Source organism: Gymnodraco acuticeps, unplaced genomic scaffold, assembly GCF_902827175.1.
Source record: "Gymnodraco acuticeps unplaced genomic scaffold, fGymAcu1.1, whole genome shotgun sequence".
NCBI lineage: Eukaryota > Metazoa > Chordata > Actinopteri > Perciformes > Bathydraconidae > Gymnodraco > Gymnodraco acuticeps.
Genome location: NW_022990737.1, coordinates 314,732 through 334,011, shown reverse-complemented (window position 1 = coordinate 334,011; position 19,280 = coordinate 314,732). Strand labels below are relative to the sequence as shown.

The following is a 19,280-nucleotide window of genomic DNA, read 5'->3' as shown; positions in this document are numbered from 1 at the left end:
CACACACACCACACACACACACACACACACACACAACACAGTATAGTGGAACATTGATGCAACGAATGTCAGGAAGACAGACAGCATCATTATTGTTTCCGTCTTCTGCCTCCATCCAACAAATCTATTAGAGAACATCCCACACTGAGAAAGAGCAGTGTTTGTAAGGCAATCTGACAAATGGACTCCAGCAGGAATGACTCATCAGTACAGAAAGTACAAAGAGCCTCTGATGCACAGACGGCATCTTTGTGCCAACTTCACTTATGTTATATTTTTGCCTCTCTGTGTGCGTGTGGCATGTGTAATGAGCTGATGGAGCTTGGTGATTTCCTGTCTGGCCTGTAAAAGCAGCATGAGCCTCTTCCTGTATCCTCTCTGTAGAATCCCACCTGGGGCTGCACACACACACACACACACACACACACACACACACACACACACACACACACACACACACACACACACACACACACACACACACACACACACACACACACACACACACACACACACACACACACACACACACACACACACACACACACACACACACACACACACACACACACACACACACACACACACCAGCATCACACACACTGTCTGGTAAGTGCATCTAATAAGTCACAACAGGAGGAGGAATCCCCTGTGTTACAGTTGTCTTCCTGGTTCCCCTCTCTTCCTCTGTGGTACTATAGTATTCAGTTGTCCTTCAGTGGGCGGCATTTGTTTTTCTGACCCGCTTAGCTCTCAGCCCACACTCTGATAAAACTAGCGTCCAGCTTTTAGCCTACGCAGGGAATCTCAAGAGTGTCAAGCCAAAAACCTAATATACAATCCATTGACCGCAGTTCTATAAAGTTCATTGAGTGTTTGGAGTGTAGCACAGGGGAGAAACAGTGTTGAGCTTTCTATTGAATATAACACACTGTCATGGTAGCTTTATTTTGTTTATTCAGAAATGGAGAAACTTGCTTAAAAACCCAACATATTCTCCCTGATACAGAATACAGACGATTAGTCATAAACCATACACTTCTAAATATGATGATCTAGGAGTATGGAACATGTCACAGAAATATGTTTTTGCTTGTACGATGCAAAGTGTCATTCCAAATATGTGCTCAAAGGAAACTTTATTTTAAAATTGATTTTCAATGTAGGTTCGTTTTTGGATGAATTTAAACGACAAAATGACTTGGTTAAGTTCTTAGGCTAAGAAAACGTTTTTGGTTTGGGTTAAAAGAGGTGTTTTGTTACGTGAAATAAGTGCGCTTGCTACGTAGCCGGTGTTAGTTGGGTACGGGAGTTATGTAACAAAGATAAAGTAAGTCAGCGTTGAGTTTTGGCTTCACAAAAGGTTCTAACAGGATGTTCCTTTGTGCTTGTTTGACCCTAAACTATGTTTCTCACTCTACCGTCAGTTGCTCTGACCGTTCTTATAATGAGTTTGATCATTGTAATCAGTAGAAAGTCTGATGTATCTCATACACATGCTAATGGTCAAGCTGGGAGTAAGAACTGATTACAAAAAAAAGTTGAACAATTGTATGCTGCATTTGTGTAATTTAAAATCTCTTTTATCACGCACGAGGCCCGACTGGCTATAGCTATACCTAGACATGACTGATGAAATTACAGTGAGAACAAGAAGCTAGGAACAATTATAACGCTAACCGAGACTGAAGAAATGTTAGCATTTAGCAACGGTACAGTGTAATAACGCTGTTGTTGACTTTCAGCACTTAATTAGGAGCATAAAACATTGTTTTTTGAGGCATTCCCTTTGAATACACTAACACACCCTGATTTGTTTGCTGCACACATAGTAACATTTAGATATATGACAGCAAGGCATAAACTGTCAACAAACAGAAGATTTTACCCAAAAATATCCTATGCCATGTATAACACACTGCAATAGAACACTGGTTGTTCCATTGCCATGGGAAGACTTAAAAAAAGTCCGCTACACAAATAGCTATTATTGACCTCTCCGAGATACTCTCACCATTTATCATCACAGTAAACAATGCAGTGCAATGCTTTGAGGTTTGGTACAAAGTGTACCTTGAGGCTCTTGGAAACACTTTCATCAGTTACTGGTTGATAATATCTCAACAACATAATGATATTCCTAATAGTGCTGCCATGTGGAGGGCGCTTCAGAAGAGCAAAACACAACACAGTATTGGTAAAGGCACATACTGATGAACACAAATCCTAGTTTTTTGGGCTCACACACAAACACACACACACACACACACACACACAAGCACGCACACAGAAAGTTCATCTCAATGTCCCTCCTCGACTCCTCTCTTCCCCTCCTCCGGGACTTGACCCGGAAATCGATCAAGACACGCCATGTTGAAGGACGTCCCAATCTCTTAAATGCACACAGAGGAGTCGAGGAGGGGTGAGGGAGGAGGCTTCCAGAGGAGATGAGAGCGAGGATACGTGGAAGTGTTTTCACTACTCGCAAAGCCCCGCCCCCACCTTCACAGCCTCTGCTCACTGCAGCTGATCGTACCGTTAAAGGAGGATCAGAGTCATTCAATGTTTAAAGTGCTTCTTTAAGAGTAAAATATATTAAATCTCTTAAACGAATGAGGAGATCATACTCTATAAAAACATTAAAGTGTGTGAAATATACTTACAAATTCAATAATAATGTTTTGATTATAAAATAATAACTTACAGTTCTGACTTGTGGTTTGTGATGCATGTGTGGTAGACCCACAGAACGTCAGACATTTAGGATATATACAAATACGGGTAGAATAACTAATACATATGTTAGTGATTTGTGTCTCTTCTGTAGGACAAACTAAATAACAACATCCAATACAAAAGTTGATCTGAAACAAGCTCAAATACCATAAGGAAATGAATCCATCAATTATGATTATTGTTGTGATTATAATTATAACTTAAATGAAATGTTATAGCTGGAAAAACAAATACAGGACCGAAACTAATACATAGAAAACTATAATAAAAGAGATGAATGGAAGAGATGGACGAAATCATTTCAATGAGAAACTAAATCCCAGGTTTGAAGGGATTGATGTGGAGAGTCCAGTGACAGGTGATACACTGCGCGCACCAGAAGTAAAGGGCGTTGTTATGGGGACGCTGGAGTGAACGAGGACATCCCAATTAATACCTGAGGACTCCTCTGTCCTCGCGTCTCTTCCTCGTGTCTCTCGCTCGCGTCTTACGGAGGCGGAGCTAAGACGCAAGGAAGGGACGCGCGTGAGGGAAAGGAGGAGGTGAAATATGCAATTGAGATGAGCCTACACACTGCTGGTGTCCTACCTCTGGTGTTGGTAGCCATGTCTGCCACCTTCTGAAAGGCATCCAGGAAGGCTACAGCAGCCAGAACCGTGGTTCTATAGTAACAGAAGACACTGATTACTTTAGATAAATGTAAAGGAAACTTGGAATCAGTACAGAACACAATACATACTCCATGTACGATGACAGTGTTGCATATCAAAACAAAGATGTATTTGTTATGTTTTCAAATAAACCTACCGGAGCTGGGAATGCAGCTTGGTGGCCTTGGCGCTGAAGTCCTCCCACACAGGATAGGAGCACTGCAACACACAGACAATAATACACATTACAATCCACAGATATAACATATTGATACAAAAACATACCATACTACTCAGTAGGTGAAAGGAAGGAGAGATATTAAGAAATGCCAATAAATGGGGAGAACATTTTAGGAAAGAACCAAGATGACACTGATTTGGAATTCATTAAGACATTTACTAACAAAGTAGACTGACTAACTCAAGAACTGTACCAAGGGACAATTGATGTACTTTATTATTAATTCTTATTATATATTTCCACTTTCACTGTGAAGGGGGAAATATTCTCCATGCTTACATAAATGACCACAATTTGGGGCCAGTCATACCTCAAAATGTTTACATTTTAAAATCTTCGGTAAAAGCTTAGAAACCTATCGAAGCGTCAGCTGCAGATACAAACTGAGGATGGACTTGAAGGGGCAGACCCCCATGAAGGAGAAGTCAATGTCAGGCAGTGGAACATTTTTGTAGAAAAAACATACCAGACAAACAATGCTATACATCTCTAAGGGATGTTGAATTAAAAGTGTCCCTTTTAAATATTCTCTGATTACACTCTCTTAAATGTGAGGATTTGGTGGTGTTGGGTTTCATTGTTGTGGGTAGTAAGAATGAACAGGCATTTCATATTGTCACCCTGGGCTCTAGAAAATGTGATCGTCATTGTTTCTCTGACATAATATGTAAAGCCCAATTAATTAATTTGAGAAAAAAATCTAAATAAATGTTATTATTCATCAGGAAAAGTACAAAGGAATCGGAATCCCCTACATTTGCTGGATCCTTTCCCCCAACCCTAATATTAAACTATTGTATATATAGTATATATATAGAGGAAAAACAATCCCCAAAAAAAACAAAGTCAGACATTTCTCCAGGTCTCACTCTTTGTTCCCCTCCTCTCCTGTACCTCTGTAGGTTAATAACACACCTCTTTACCCTTGTCAGCTTCTGTCATCAATTGAATTCCCCATTATCTTTCCACAAAGCACACACCCCAAACACGCTCTCTGCTCCTTACCCTGCATCTCCCCCATATGTCACACGCTCTCAACCTCTTTCTTCATACCCAAAAACTGCTTCCACCCCTCTTCTCCTTATGCAGCAGTCTAATCCATCACACACACACACACACACACACACACACACACACACACACACACACACACACACACACACACACACACACACACACACACACACACACACACACACACACACACACACACACACACACACACACACACACACACACACACACACACACACACACACACACACACACACACACACACACACACACACACACACACACACACACACACACACACACACACACACACACACACACACACCACACACACACACACACACACACACAGATCAGTTGGTGCCACTGGCATGAGGCAGCATCAAAGGCTCTGAGTAGGATTGCTAACACAATTCAAAGCTAATGGTTGCTGCCCCCACCCTCCCCCTTTAGACTGCATGCCTGCATCTATCAAACACACCCGGCCTCAGCATATATTACATTACACTTGATCAGGTTACCTATAACCCTGTTAAATAGCTGCAAATGTTGTGCATGGGGGTGGGCAGTTGAATTTATAGCAGGATGAAGTGTGCTTACAGGAACAGTAAGATACGGGAACATCTGTCCATATGAAAAAAGGAAACTTAAGGAAGTGCAGGGAATAGTGACAAATGAAAGCGAAGGAAGACAGTGATGGGGGGGTGGGGCATGTCAGACTGCCACAGACAGTAAAGTCTGTACACGCTTTGATCTGCCCTGTTTGATGTGGCTTAATTTAGTCTGAAATCAGTCCTATTTCCCCCTGGTACGGAAATCTACCCTGTCCACACACACACACACCAACACACAGCCACCAACACACACCACACCACAACACACACACACACACACACACACACACACACACACACACACACACACACACACACACACACACACACACACACACACACACACACACACACACACACACACACACACACACACACACCACACACACACACACACACACACACACACACACACACACACACACACACACACACACACACACACACACGCACACACAGGAGCAGCCTTTCATCTCATTAGTGTACCAGCCATTACATTGAGTTTTTGTGTGCATGTGTGTGTGTGTGTGTGAGTGTGTGTGTGTGTGAGTGTGTGTGTGAGAGAGAGATTGATTCCCCTTCCTTTACACGCAGGTCTTCCCCCACACACCTTGTGTTAGTATGCAGCAGTGAGGTGCCGTCACCTAGTTAACCTCGTCAGTTGGTAAACTCACTCATGTTACATCTATACTAGAGCAGCACAACCAATCAAAATTCAATCAAAATCACAATATGGGCTAGTGCAACATTTTCCCAGTAAGCGCAATATGTGTGAAAATATCTGATTATCTGCAGAGAAATCCCAGCATACAAACAGTATTCTAAAGACTTAAAGGTGGGGTAGGTAATTTTGGAGAAACCAGCTCGAGTGAGCTAGAATTTGAAAATACACAACCGGAAAAAATCTTCCACTTCCTCACAGAGTCCCTCCTCCAACACACACGAACGCGCACATGACCAATGAGGGCACGAGATAAGATTGTGCCCAGATGGAAGGCTGACAGGCAGGTAGGCCATCCAGTTACTTTAGCCGGGCCGGCTCATATGATTGGTCGTGCTTTTTACAGCACTACGGCTTCCACAGATGACATTTTTTTATGGATTTTTTGTCAAAGCACTTCAGATATTCATTGCTATCGGGATGTTAAGAGCATTCCATGGAATATAACAAAAAGTGTATCTCGAGCCGGTTTCTCAAACTTACCTACCCCACCTTTAATGAATGAATGAATAATGTTATATAATAATATCGTGAATCAATTGCAATATCAGTCAAAGAATAATTGCAATAAACTTTGCAATCTTTCACCAAAGCGCTTGTGACGTCACTGCAGAAACGTTCAGATATAAATGATCATAACAAAGATTTAAGAGCTCAATTATTTTCTTTTTTTATGATATGTATTTGGCCAGAGTGCCTTTATTGATAGAAGCAGAGTTGAAGGGGGGGGGGGGGGAGACATTGTCTAGTCGACATTGCTCCCGTGAGCCAGTTTCTTTCGTACAGGGATCAGCCCGCTTGTTCTACGGCTGTCAGACTGAGCAGTGCAGCTCATTCAACAAAGTGTGAGTTATGGTGACAGAACAATGCACCAAATTCCCCAACCCCCTGCAAGACACTATGCTGCGTGGACACAGGGCCTAAGTCTTGCAGTATTAAAGCAACCACAACACTAATATTGTACATTTGAGACTTCTATTTTCCTTTGATGACAGGTTAAAGGCCTATTTGGTGACATTGGGTAATACTATTACAAAGACAGGGCCTGTCCGTCCAAGGTGAAATATCTACTTTCTGAATCCTTCTGAAATCAGTGTGCCTTTAAGGTTATACAAGGTCCTCAGCCTCCTTGCTTTAAACTCCATAAATGTGTCTATGGCTGTGTTTGTCTCGACCAGAGAGCTGAACGACGGCCACCATAACCACTGCGCTCGCACGATTGTAGAACTGGGAATACACGGTGGCTGGGGGGCAAACACAGCAGTGTGGGAGAGACACAGTACGGGAGACAGAGAGTGTGAGAAAAAGCTTTGGGATTGTGCACTATTACATCACCACTTCCTGTGTCAAGAAAAAAGGTCAGCAGGCCATGCATGATTACCTCTCACGCACACAGACGCATACTGTATACACACAAAACCAGATTCCTCTCTGCGAGGGCGTTACTAATAAAAACCTTTTTAGCCTCCCTTGTTTTCATGCATATCAGAATCTGAGCACTGTGGACGATTAAAAAAAGGATTGTCCAGATTTTGCCGCAGCTAAACCGGCACATAAAAGACTAATAACACAAAAGGTGAAATGCACCTTTACCTGTGCTGCTGCTGTACTGTAAGCATGTGCATTATTGCACTGTGTGGCTTTAAGCAAGGCACTTGACCCCCAGGACCCTATATAGTAGCTGCCAACGGCTCCTTGTACAAATATAATGAATTGCAATGTGCTTTGTACTTGTGTGGTGATAACAAAAGTCCTGAACACCAACATAGTTGGAGCAGATACCTGAAAAACAAAGCGTCATGCAGATTTATTGTAAAGCCAACAGGAAGTCGGACATTTTAATTTAGTGTGCAATTTTGGGACAATTTATTTGCATTGACAGGTACTTGAACTGACTCCTCCTTCAAATATAATCTGATCAAATTCATGTTTGAATGTTTATTTAAATGGGAGTAGGCAAACTATGATTTCCCCTCCACTTGATCCCAGTCTTAAATCCCACAGTGTACAGGGACCCTTCCGTCTTTCCAATAATAATCCCTTATCCCCAAACCTGAGCCATATATTGACAACTTTTTCCCCTTTTCTTCCAGTAATCCTCCGTTTCATCTGGTCCTGACTCTGGACTCTGGGGTGCTGTCAACAGTCCTCTGGCCTAGTTCTCAGAGCACCACCAGTCCACCCAGTCTGCCCAGCACTCCATTGAGAGTTCCCACTCCAGCACTCACTACAGTGGATGAGAAGCTTACTGTCTCCTCTCGCTCTTTTGTTCCCTTTGTTTCCCCCACAGCAAGACAGAAAAACAGAGGAAATCCAGCGAGAGCGAGGACGGGTGGAGGCAGGCAGAGAGGGATGTAAGGATTAGCCCGATTTTTCTTTTTGTATAATGGAGCCAATTCACACGTTTAAAGAGAAATGCAAGAACCAAACAAAAGGGGCTAATTTCACAGTTCTTCATATGCATAATCGACCAACTGGGAGTTTTTCAAAAAGAGGATCACACTCATATTTATCGAGGTTGGGATGGATGTATGAGCCACAAAGAAATAAGCAGTGGCCTAAGATATTCTAAAAAATTATATTTGAAAACATAAAAAATATATATATTAAAAAAAAAAAAATGTGTTACATTTTTCATTAGTTTTACCAAAATAACTTGATTTAATTGTATTTAAAATAACATTTCCAAAGACATAAATCCTTCGAATCTGCCTGTTCAGTTTCTGTTGGAATGTGAAGGGTTAAATGAAAGAAGCTCCGTGAAGATAGGAGCTGATAGGTGGTCCAGCTATAAATCCACAGAGGGCCAGCTAGGGTAACTCAATGAGAGAGTAATGTCAACTGACAGTACAATTGACCAATCATACCTTCCCTCTAAATGGGTGGGCTTTATTTTCGCGGACTTTATGACAAGTTCCGCCCGCTGTGAAGTTTATGCATGTGTGTTATAACAACGGGTCAAGCTAGGCGGACGTACCTAATTAGCATAAGTTCATACATGATGGCTCATGTCAGTGATAGTGATGATATGGTTGCGAAATTATTAACCGAGTCATTTTCAAGATTGAGGGGGTCAGAGGGCCTAGGTATGAAAGTCACGGCTCGCCACTGGAAATAAGCTTCATATGATCTATCTCCACGTCCCCAGAGAGAGGGTTTCTGTCTTTGTCTGCACCATTACAGTGAATCAGATTCACTTACATGCAGAGCCAGTAGGCGAGGGGGGGTGCCATCCCTCTTGTTAGCATATGACCAAAATGCATGGCCCTTGTTAACCTTCCATCCCCCCTCTCAATGCTCTAGCAAAGAGAGTGCAGGTAGAGGGTGTTTAGTTGAATATGTTAGTCTTTGCCTGACTTATTGATCCTTTATCTGTATTTTCTCTATAGTCATTGCCACCACGTTACTGCCTGGCAAAATGATGGCCCCGCTCCCTTTCCGGTAAATAATCAGCCCCAAGCAGACAACATAGTTTTATCATAAAGACTGCATTGCTCCTTGTTTTTGGATTCAGGCATGCATGTTTGTTTTATGCTTGTATAAAATAAATGGGGGGAGAAACGACTATATGAGTTAAATAGAATTTGAATCTATGGCCCTGACAAAATGACAAACCTGTCGATCCTGGGTACATCTTTAAGATTTGAACTCAAGTTGCTATGTTACCTTTATAGTTGTGTTACCTATTATCATGTTGAGTATTGGTAAACTGATAACCTGGCTTTGTGTGTTTCCCGCCTCTGTGATTGTCGACCACGCCCTGATAGTCTTTACCTGTGCCCCCTTAGCTTGTGGGCATATAGTCTGCGTCTCTGTGCCAGTTTGTTTGTCATATCAAACCAGCCATCTCCCCAGACCTAAGTATCCATTGATTGAGTTTTTGAGTGTTTTTGTGTCCCCCAAGTGAGCATTTACTTTGAATATTTTATTAATCTCTTGACTAAAAGCCGTACATTGTTACCTTGTCCCTGCTGTTGTGCGTTCTTGGTCCTGAGCCTTGTGTGATTCGCAACACTGGACACTCAGGGTTAACTGACGGTGTACAGAACATCTGACACTGCAGATGGAAGGCTGAGGGTCTTTTCTCCCCTATTTCCCTAACTGTAACAATGCCTTAACCATAGAGGTGGTCAATTTAGGAACTATCAGGGGGCAACTTGTAACTCATTTAATATCATCTGAAAAATCTTAATTTATATACCTACAAATGTGATTAGATTTGTATCTCACAAAAGAACTGTGATGCATTATGCAATATAATAGGAGTCATGATGTCCTCTACCATGCTGAGTAAAAAGCCTCTCCAACCACATGGCTGGTTTCAAAGGGAGAGGATCAGCATTCAGATGAGGAGACAGAGGCTGCCTCGCTGCATAATTGATGAAGTGCGGCAGCTAATTCCAATCTAAACATAGTGATGAGGGGAAAGGGAAACCATCTGTGTGTTGTTGTGTCTCTGAGCAGCGATCTGCCCAATGGGATGGCTGCATAATGTGTTGGGCAAAAGTGTTCTCATGAATATCATGTGATATGGCAGACAGAGGTGGCCATGGATGTAGATGCTTGATCAGTGGCTGCATGTCATGCTGCTGTATCTTAGCAGGAGTGAACTATGAGATATGAGGAAGAAAAGATAGTGGCATTTGCTCCAGACGCAGATACTGGGGAATAGAAAAGGGTGAAACGTAGACGCCGAGGTATCTTCACTTTGTCACAAGTATGTGTCAAGCTCCACAAAGACCGTTAACTACACTTCCCATAATGCTGCCTGCCTGGTAAATTGATGATAGGAGTACTACGTCACTGCGTGAACAAATTAAGGCCAGCCTTGTTTCTGGTGAAAACAAAGAAGAACGATTTTGTTATCCTGCCTAAAAGCTGCTGTGTCATGTTTGAAAGTCAAACAACAAAACAAGATCAACTTTTACAATTTTCTTTACTTCACATATAAAAAATCTGCAGGCCGTCCACAGAGAGATTGAAAGCGTAAATGATGGGACCCGGGGCCTATACTACGAAGCTGGTTCAACCTAACCTGGATATGTTTGAGTTAGCCGGTTGGCCTAATCCAAAACATACGCGCTGTCGCTAAACTGTACTACGACATTGGTTATCAAGTGGATCGCTCAAGCCAGCCGTTTCCTATCTAGTTAGGTGTGCGTTCACATGAAAGGGGTGGTATCTGGAGCATTCGACCAATCACAAACATGGAGAAGCGTACTGACAGCGCAGCGTCATACTTCCTGAATGAAAAGTGAACTTTAATATTAGTCAAAAAGGAAGAAGTTAAACTTTAAACATCCATGACTTTATCCAGGATAAAAGCCACAGAGCTGCACCTGCAAGGTGAATACAGCTGGCAAAAGAAAAAGTGTTTGAATGCGTACATTAACAGGTTTATGATATCACTGCCCCGTCTAAAACACGATTTGACTTTAATTACATTTGTCTCGAGTGTTTCGTCAACTTAATGTGTTGCTTAAAATAATACTTCTGCATGCAGTATGTGACACTGTGAGTGTTGCACGGCCAGATACGGCTCAGCTGACTCAGATAAGGAAATATATGATACATTATGAAGTGATATGCCGCGGACTGTACTGTTACTTTGCTCCGGTTACTTATGTTGTGGCAGATATTTAATTAAGCTTTCTTAACGCTAATGTTATAATAGTCAGATTGCTCTGAAGATGGAGGTGATATTCTATTAATGTTCACGTTCACACAGTCGGTGATTTTTGCCGGCCGTCTTCCCTGCGACGGCAGCTTTTCTGCATTTCCTTTCTCCTGTAATATGACTTGATCGCTTTAAACTCCGCACACTGAGCTCTGATTGGTCAGCAGGCAGTGCTTTCACTGAGTTGAGCTCTTAGCCTGCAACCTAACCTGGTCCCGACCAGCTTAGCCGCTAAGCATAAGTTACCATGGAGATCTAGCCTGCTAAAAAGAGAACCAGCTTCGTAGGACCGGAAAGCCGGAGTTTTCCCTGAATTTAGCCGGCTAAGCGAAAATCCTGCTTCGTAGTATACCCCCCCGGTCAGTAGATACATATCGGCAGTGGTAAACACTCCATCACAGCTAAATCATGATACTATTCAGGTTAACTCCAATCGTAACACTGGTAATGTTAAAAGTCAAAGTAGTTTATATAGATGCTGCATTGAAATATAAAACACTGACAAGCCAAGGAAATCCCTGTTTAAGTGTCAGCCACTCATCCACTATTGGACTGAATGGCCATTGCTCCCCTATTGCTATCAATTTCATCACATCAATGCCAATATTCAATCTCAAATGACATTGTGTTAATTGTTTTCCTAACGGACCATCGCATTAGGGATCGTTGTAGATACAAATATGAACAGTGTTCTTTATTTGTTATGATCCGACTTGTGAAATCCTCAGAATCTGTATTCACCACCAGTCAAATGATGTTGCTCTCATGCATTCTTTATGCCCAAAGTTTTATAACAAAGACCTGCTGTTAAAATGTGAAGCTGGTCCAATGACATCATCAGTTATTTTCTCAGACTTTTGAAAGCTACTCCAGAGCCACACCATTTAACAAGTAAACTGATTTTGATGTGGAATTCCCCTCTCAGCTCTACATATTGTACCTTTAGGCCAAAGATACATACATATTCTGGCATGAATCATGTCACGCAGAGAGAGATTTACACACAGGACAGACAGCACACTGATAAAAGACAAGACGGAAGCAGAGCCATCTGCGTTATCTGTCATGGGACGGTATGTTGACAAGCAGCCATCCATCAGCCAGGCTCGTATAGGTATAAAGATGTCACTTACAGTAGGTGTCTTTCTCCTCTCTTTGTTGGGATCAATGTCATTATTATCTGCACTGCTCCAATCCTGTGAAAGGGCTTTTGAAGCTGCTAAGGGAGGGTCCGTCAGATCACTTACTGTAAGTGACTGTACCTGCTGCTGTGATCCCCAGCACTCAGAGAGGTACGTCTGCGTTGGAGAGGAACTTGACTTTGATGGCTAAGTGTGAGACGGTGTCCTAAAATCTCTTTAAGTAGGTATGTTGAAGATATTTGAGAAAGTACATCATTATCCAATCCTAATTTAATATAGTTTGTAGCAATTTGCTTCAGAAGGGTTAGTGTTGACCTCCAGAATGAGTCTTTGCTGTTGAATGGAATGCTGCAGATCCATACCCAAAAAATATTAGATTAAAAGAAAAGCGATATCACAGGTGCACTTGTGACTATTTGTATTTGACCAATAAATCAAATAACTTTGAACAATGTGTTGTAAGGGTTGCTCGTAGTAGGGCTGTGCGATTATGGCAAAAATCATAATCACGATTATTTGGGTCAATAATTGATATCACGATTATTTTGACGATTATTCATTGACCATTTATTGAACTTTAAAACAAATAATATTTTACCAATAAACAAGATCAACAAATATGTTGGAGCGCACTTCCAAAACCATACTAAACATATATTAATATGATAAATAAAAATAAATTAGACCAAAATAAATTAAATCAAATATGTTGCAGTGCACTGTCACAACCTACTGAAAACTCCTTAACATATAGCCAACATTTTGGTAAAACATATTCAACATATTCCACTCAGTTAAACGTTGAAGGCTGGCCAACCGTCATGGTCCAGAAGTAACAGGAAATAAATGTTGAACTACAATTTAAGACCAAATAAAAATGTTTTGGCCACCATGGCAAATGCTGGTAGGGCTGCTCATGTCATCTCTTAAAGATATTTTGCAAGAAACACCAGCCTGTTTACATGGTCTGGTTTCAGAGATGAACGCAGGCAGGTGACAATATTGTACTGCCACCTGTACTGAAGACCCTCTCTGAAGAGGAACTTGTGGCAGTGCTGCCACATATGACACAGGACAAAAATAAAAGACTCTGAACCCTTTATTTGCCATTATATACAGATAGTGTTGCTACAAAAGTATAAATGAGGCTTACTAATAAGACAACTCAGATCTGAAGCTACACAGGAATCTGCTGCCAAAGTGCAATAAAAAAGACAACATTAATAGAATCAAACCCTTTTTTTGTTGCATTTTATTAGAGTATAAAAAGAAATGCCTTTAAAATAGGATGCAAGCTAAACTAGTTTCTTAACCTGAATTGATAATAGACTATAATCAATTTAAACAGAACAGATCTTAATGTTTGCATTCTTATACCATTTTGTGCAATAATTATAATGAATAAGTTCAAACAAACTAAAACTTACAGGTGATTAATAACGGTATAACTTGAGTATTTATTATATCAAAAACCTGTTGAAATGCTCCTGTTATTTTTACTGTCCCCCAAAAGCGCGTCGCAGCCTCCAGGAAAGCTTCTTTCACAACTTCGCCGTCTTCGAAAGACTTCATGTGTTTCGCAAGAACGTGACTGACACGATAAGATGCTCTGGTAGCAGCCTTGCTCTTGTTGTTGGGCCTGGTGAAAATGGACTGCTGTGCATTTAGCTGTGCTCTCAGGCCCCTCCCCTTTTGGAGCGTAGGGCAGAATTAGGAGGGAATTCCGTCTCGTAGCGTTTGTGCACTGTTTTGAAATGCCGCTCCTAAATTACCCTTCTTCGATAAAGCCACGCTCGCATTGCAGATGAGACAGATGGACTTTGAATTGGAATAGATACAAAAATAATCATCATCCCACTCGGAGTGAAAATGATATATTTTGGGCTTTTTTGCTTCTGCCATAATTGCGGTCTTGTGAGTGTGCGGACTGTCACTCCTGTTGACACGGACAACGTCAGCTAACTAGTGCCCACTGCCCACCAGCCACGCCCCGAGACATGGGGTCACTCCGGCCAATCACAAAGCTTTGATGCGTTCAAGTGCATTATTCTGGCACAGGAAGATTATGTTACAGGACATTAACGATAAAACAGAATATTGTTGTTCTATTTTTAGACACATCTCGCGATCGACTGGGAATCTCCCCGCGATCGCGATCGACTGGTTGGGCACCCCTGGGCTAGACCATAGGTCCGTTGTGGTGGCAAAGTAGTAAGCGGAAGCCACATCTCTCTCAACTTCCCCACGGCATTTGTCATATAGTGCAGGCAGCGCAGACCTGCTAAAATAATACCGAGACGGCATCGCGTAACGCTTGTCCAAGTTGCTTAAAGCCCTGGTTGCTAACAGTGCTAACTGGGCACATATCTTTAGCGATGTGAAATGTAATGGCACCTGTAATATCTCTGTGTCTCTGCGTAGGCCGTTGCTTTGTACAATGCGTCCTGAATCGATGAATGTGATGATGTGGTGGATGAAGTCGAGCGGGCATCTGCTTTTTGGTCTGCTTTTTGTTGTATTATTGCCCAGTCGTATTGCACTTTGTGGTTGTATTTCAGATGATTAAAGAGATTGGTAGTGTTAGCGTGTGGTGCCAACATAACCTGGTAACAAATCCTGCACTGTACTTTGTTTTGCTCCACGTCGGACTCCTGAAAGCCAAAGTACTTCCAAATAGTGGAAATAGTTTTACCCTTCTTTTTAACGAGTTGCTGCTCTTGTTCTGACATATTTGCTTGCGCTGAACAACACTCACAACACATGTCATTCCCACATGGCCGAGTGGGCTTTTAGGGAGGGGCGAAAGCGCACCCAGCAAAAGTATTTTGTCAATTAGCCTATGCTGTTTTCATAATATTCGCAAACCAAAATCGTAATCGCGATTAAAATACGATTAATTGCACAGCTATAGCTCGTAGTGACAATAACTGTCAACTCTGCGGTTACCCTCAGCCTTATGCAGCATTTTAGCACATTTTCTTTTGGTTTGCCACCTAAAACGTATCTGCTTTGGTTCTGTTTCTGCATTAATGAAACTACAGCAAACGCCTTTTTGACGGAAATACTGTATGTTCTGACTACATACCAAGCACTAAACGGCAAACAGAATAAGCAGGCAAGGCTAGCCGGTAAGCATGGCTAGCAGGTAAACATTTGATAACATATTTGTGTATATTATACTTTACCACCTCAAATGTGATACTAAACTAGCTGAGCCAATACTGAAAGGTGACGTTAAGACACTGCAGACAACTGATATGTCAGAGAATCAAAACTGGTGTGTGACGGTCCGGACAACCTGCACAAACCTGGCATTTGGAAGCCGTCAAAACTACGCCTTACACTCCTTAACAATTGAGCAGATCCAGACTGACTTCGTTTAAGTTGCCAATGAAAGAATTCAGCAAGCCTCCTGCTGACACAACATGTTGAAGCCATGTAACTGAATGGTAAGAAATGATGTAAGTGGAGTAGAGCTGGAAACGCAGCTTCAGAGGCCAACATTCATGCCACTACCTTAATATCAGCAATATGCTAATTGGCCAATACATCTGCAGGCTTGTCAGTGAGGATATTGGATACTGTAAATGTACTGTTACAGAATGTCCAAATGTAACATATATTTTGACACATGAGAGGAAGTGAGGCAGACTGCACAGCACAGTGTGTTGTGGGATGAAGAGGCTGTCGGTGCAGATAGAGATGAAGGGCGGACTTTCTGCAGTTACCTTTTTCTTCTCTAACTGTGTTTTCGGCAATGCAGCTTCTGGCTACAGAGTTAAATTAAGAATATCTCCAAAAAATAAGATGTGATATAGAGCATGAGGACATCTCTCTGTTTATTCTGTAGTTTCTGTTTGACAAGAGAATATTGATTTGCCACATTCATTGTTATTCTCTATCTGTGGCCTGTTCATAATGATCAGTGTGTTTTACAGTGAACAGCTAAGTGTGATGAGAAGGCTTTGACAGCGCTGACAAAGGGTTCAGTGAGAGAGGCTGTCTTGGCTGTCTCCCAGCACCCTCACGCCTCCCACCCTCAGCCCTCCTCATTCATCTGCAGCGGCCCTAACGAGCCCCGGGGCCCTAACAACCTAAGAAATGTTAACGAGTTCTAACGAGGGAGATGCTGCTTTAGGCGTCCTGAGATTCTGCTGGCACCTTTTCTTATGAAACTGAAGCCAATGATGGTGGTTTTTGCAAAGAAAAAGAATCAAGGTCATCTGAATTATTCAAAAACAAAAGCATGCATATCCAGTTTTTCCCACAGATTTGAAATATACTTTGTCTCATGATACCCAATGTGTATGTCTACCACACAGCATAAGAGATAGCAGATACACAACCTCACATGTGCATGTTGGTTAGAGTCCCTCCAGTCTTGGAGCAGAGCTTTCATGTATGTGTTTGCCCTTTGGCATTACTTATGCTAAATGTTGACTAACAATTAGCGCCATTGAAAGATTGGTGCTGCTTTTTAAAACTTGTAGACTCTCCACTGCATGGTTTTCTGTCTTAACTTAGGCACAATATCAGGGGGGGTGGGGCTGCTAGTGTGGTGGCTGGTGACTGTGCGGACAAGAGCAGCAGATTGAGGCTGTGTCATATAATATGTGTATGAGTTAATAAATGCCCACACCGGGTTGTATTTTTGGATGTTCTGCCTCTGCCTCCTTGCTTGGTCGGGACGCTCAATTGTCAGCTTCACAGTGTGGGAAACCCTGTTATCAATGAGGCAATGCACGGCATGTCAAACCTGTCCTCAACTAGCTTTTTATTTTCTTTACAAATCAGCTTCTTTTTTTTACCTTGTCTTGCACCTTTTTAATCTACACCAGTATGTAAAAGGGATATCCAAGTCAGCATGCATAGAATAAATGACTGCCCGAAATCAATTCATTACAGTTTCTGTGATAAGCATAATTGCTCAGGGGGATGAAGCAAATCTGAGCAGGTTTTGCATAAATGTAGTTTTGGTTAAATCTGACTGTCAAATTTGCGCAGTTGACTTTACAGAACTGTCTCGAAGATTATCTTTGAGAGTGGAAATAGAATACATTTATCATATAAGCAGTGACACACACCAAGGTTTATAAAACCATGTGTTTGGCATACTGTATGTCTGTTACAAATAGCTCTACCAAAGAGGCCCGGTTTGCAGTCTATCCAATTTCAGTTTTAGGCCAGCTGGTTTGTCAAGCAATTGTACCAAAAAAGTTCTAGAATGTTATCAGACAGCTAGTAAGATACTGATTTGTTAGCTGGCCACAATACATTGCAAATGTGCAATGCAAGAAGTCACTACATCATCCAACATCCACCCCAAGACATTACTAGTGTTAACACATTCCGGTTTGACTAAATCCTCGTCAGTCGGACCATTGCTGCTATTACTTTTAAAAGAAAAAAAGCTCTTCCGAATCCATTCATTACAGAAATGATATCAATACGGGTCCCCTACTCAAGAACAAGACTCTGAGAATCTTGAACTCCTTTACTTGGGGAAAGGACTCATTCCCTACAAAGCTCTCAATCTACCGGTCAACCGTTGTTTCTACTCTCCTATGGTCATCAAGTGGAGTCATGACCAAAAGAATAAGATCACGGATACAAGTGGCCAAAATGGATTTTCTCCGGAGGGTGGCTGGCTTGTCCCTTAGGCATAAGGTGAAAAGTTCAATCATCCGGGAGGGACACAGAGCAGAGTCTTGTCAACCTGGGAGGAGACCAAAGTGCTGACCTAGGACCAGGTGGAGGGATTAGACATCAACGCTGGCCTGGGAGCACCTTGGAATCCCCCAGTCAGAGCTGTTTGATGTGGCCAGGGAAAGGGAAGTTCGGGGCTCTCTGCTTGAACTGCTTCCTATAGTGACGCGACTCAGGATTGAGTTCATCTAGAGGTAATTTGCAGACTTTTTTTTACCCCATTAACCGATCAATTATTGGATTTATAGGTAGAAGATCAGTCCAAGATGATCTGTGGTTGATTAAGCCCCCAAGATATTTGCAATGTATACAATGACTTTTACAACTTCCTGGTTTGACTGGGCACAACATTTGGCATAGAAACATTGTACATAAGGATGTTATAATCAGCAGATATCATGGTTGTCGTAATAGTGTTAATAAATAAGATTTTAGCATTAAAGTATTGAAAAAATAAAAGCAATCCACAAACAGCATCTTCACTGCATGACACAGATAGATACATGTAGATCTTCAGGAGTTATTTAAGCTAGCATTAATTTATAAAATACGTACTGATCAAAGATGTTTTAGTAGTTTTCTTGAATCAACTGTTTTAGTTCTGCAAACTAAAAGAGGTATCCGTCTGACTGAGTGCAAAATACCATCAGAAGGAACATGACTTTTTCGTGAAAAACACGACATGTCAAAATAAAAATGAATGATGGCAGAATTCTATTAAAATGCTTTGGTTACTGGTTTTGTTGCATGTTGGCTCACTGTCCAACTGTTGTGGCTTA

The 19,280-nt window shown here is 41.7% G+C and overlaps 1 protein-coding gene across 4 annotated transcripts in view; it reads right to left on the bottom strand.

Annotated features, from left to right (window-relative positions):
* The window catches only part of LOC117556539 (protein MTSS 2-like), a 98,296-nt gene that overhangs the window by 68,255 nt on the left and 10,761 nt on the right, over positions 1 to 19,280 (bottom strand). For all 4 annotated transcript variants that reach the window (XM_034231884.1, XM_034231883.1, XM_034231882.1 and 1 more), the window contains exons 2-3: positions 3,544 to 3,605; positions 3,325 to 3,398 (exon numbers count right to left, since the gene is read on the bottom strand). In XM_034231884.1, coding sequence (XP_034087775.1) covers positions 3,325 to 3,398; positions 3,544 to 3,605 — 136 coding nt within the window. The remainder of the gene's footprint in view (positions 1 to 3,324; positions 3,399 to 3,543; positions 3,606 to 19,280) is intronic.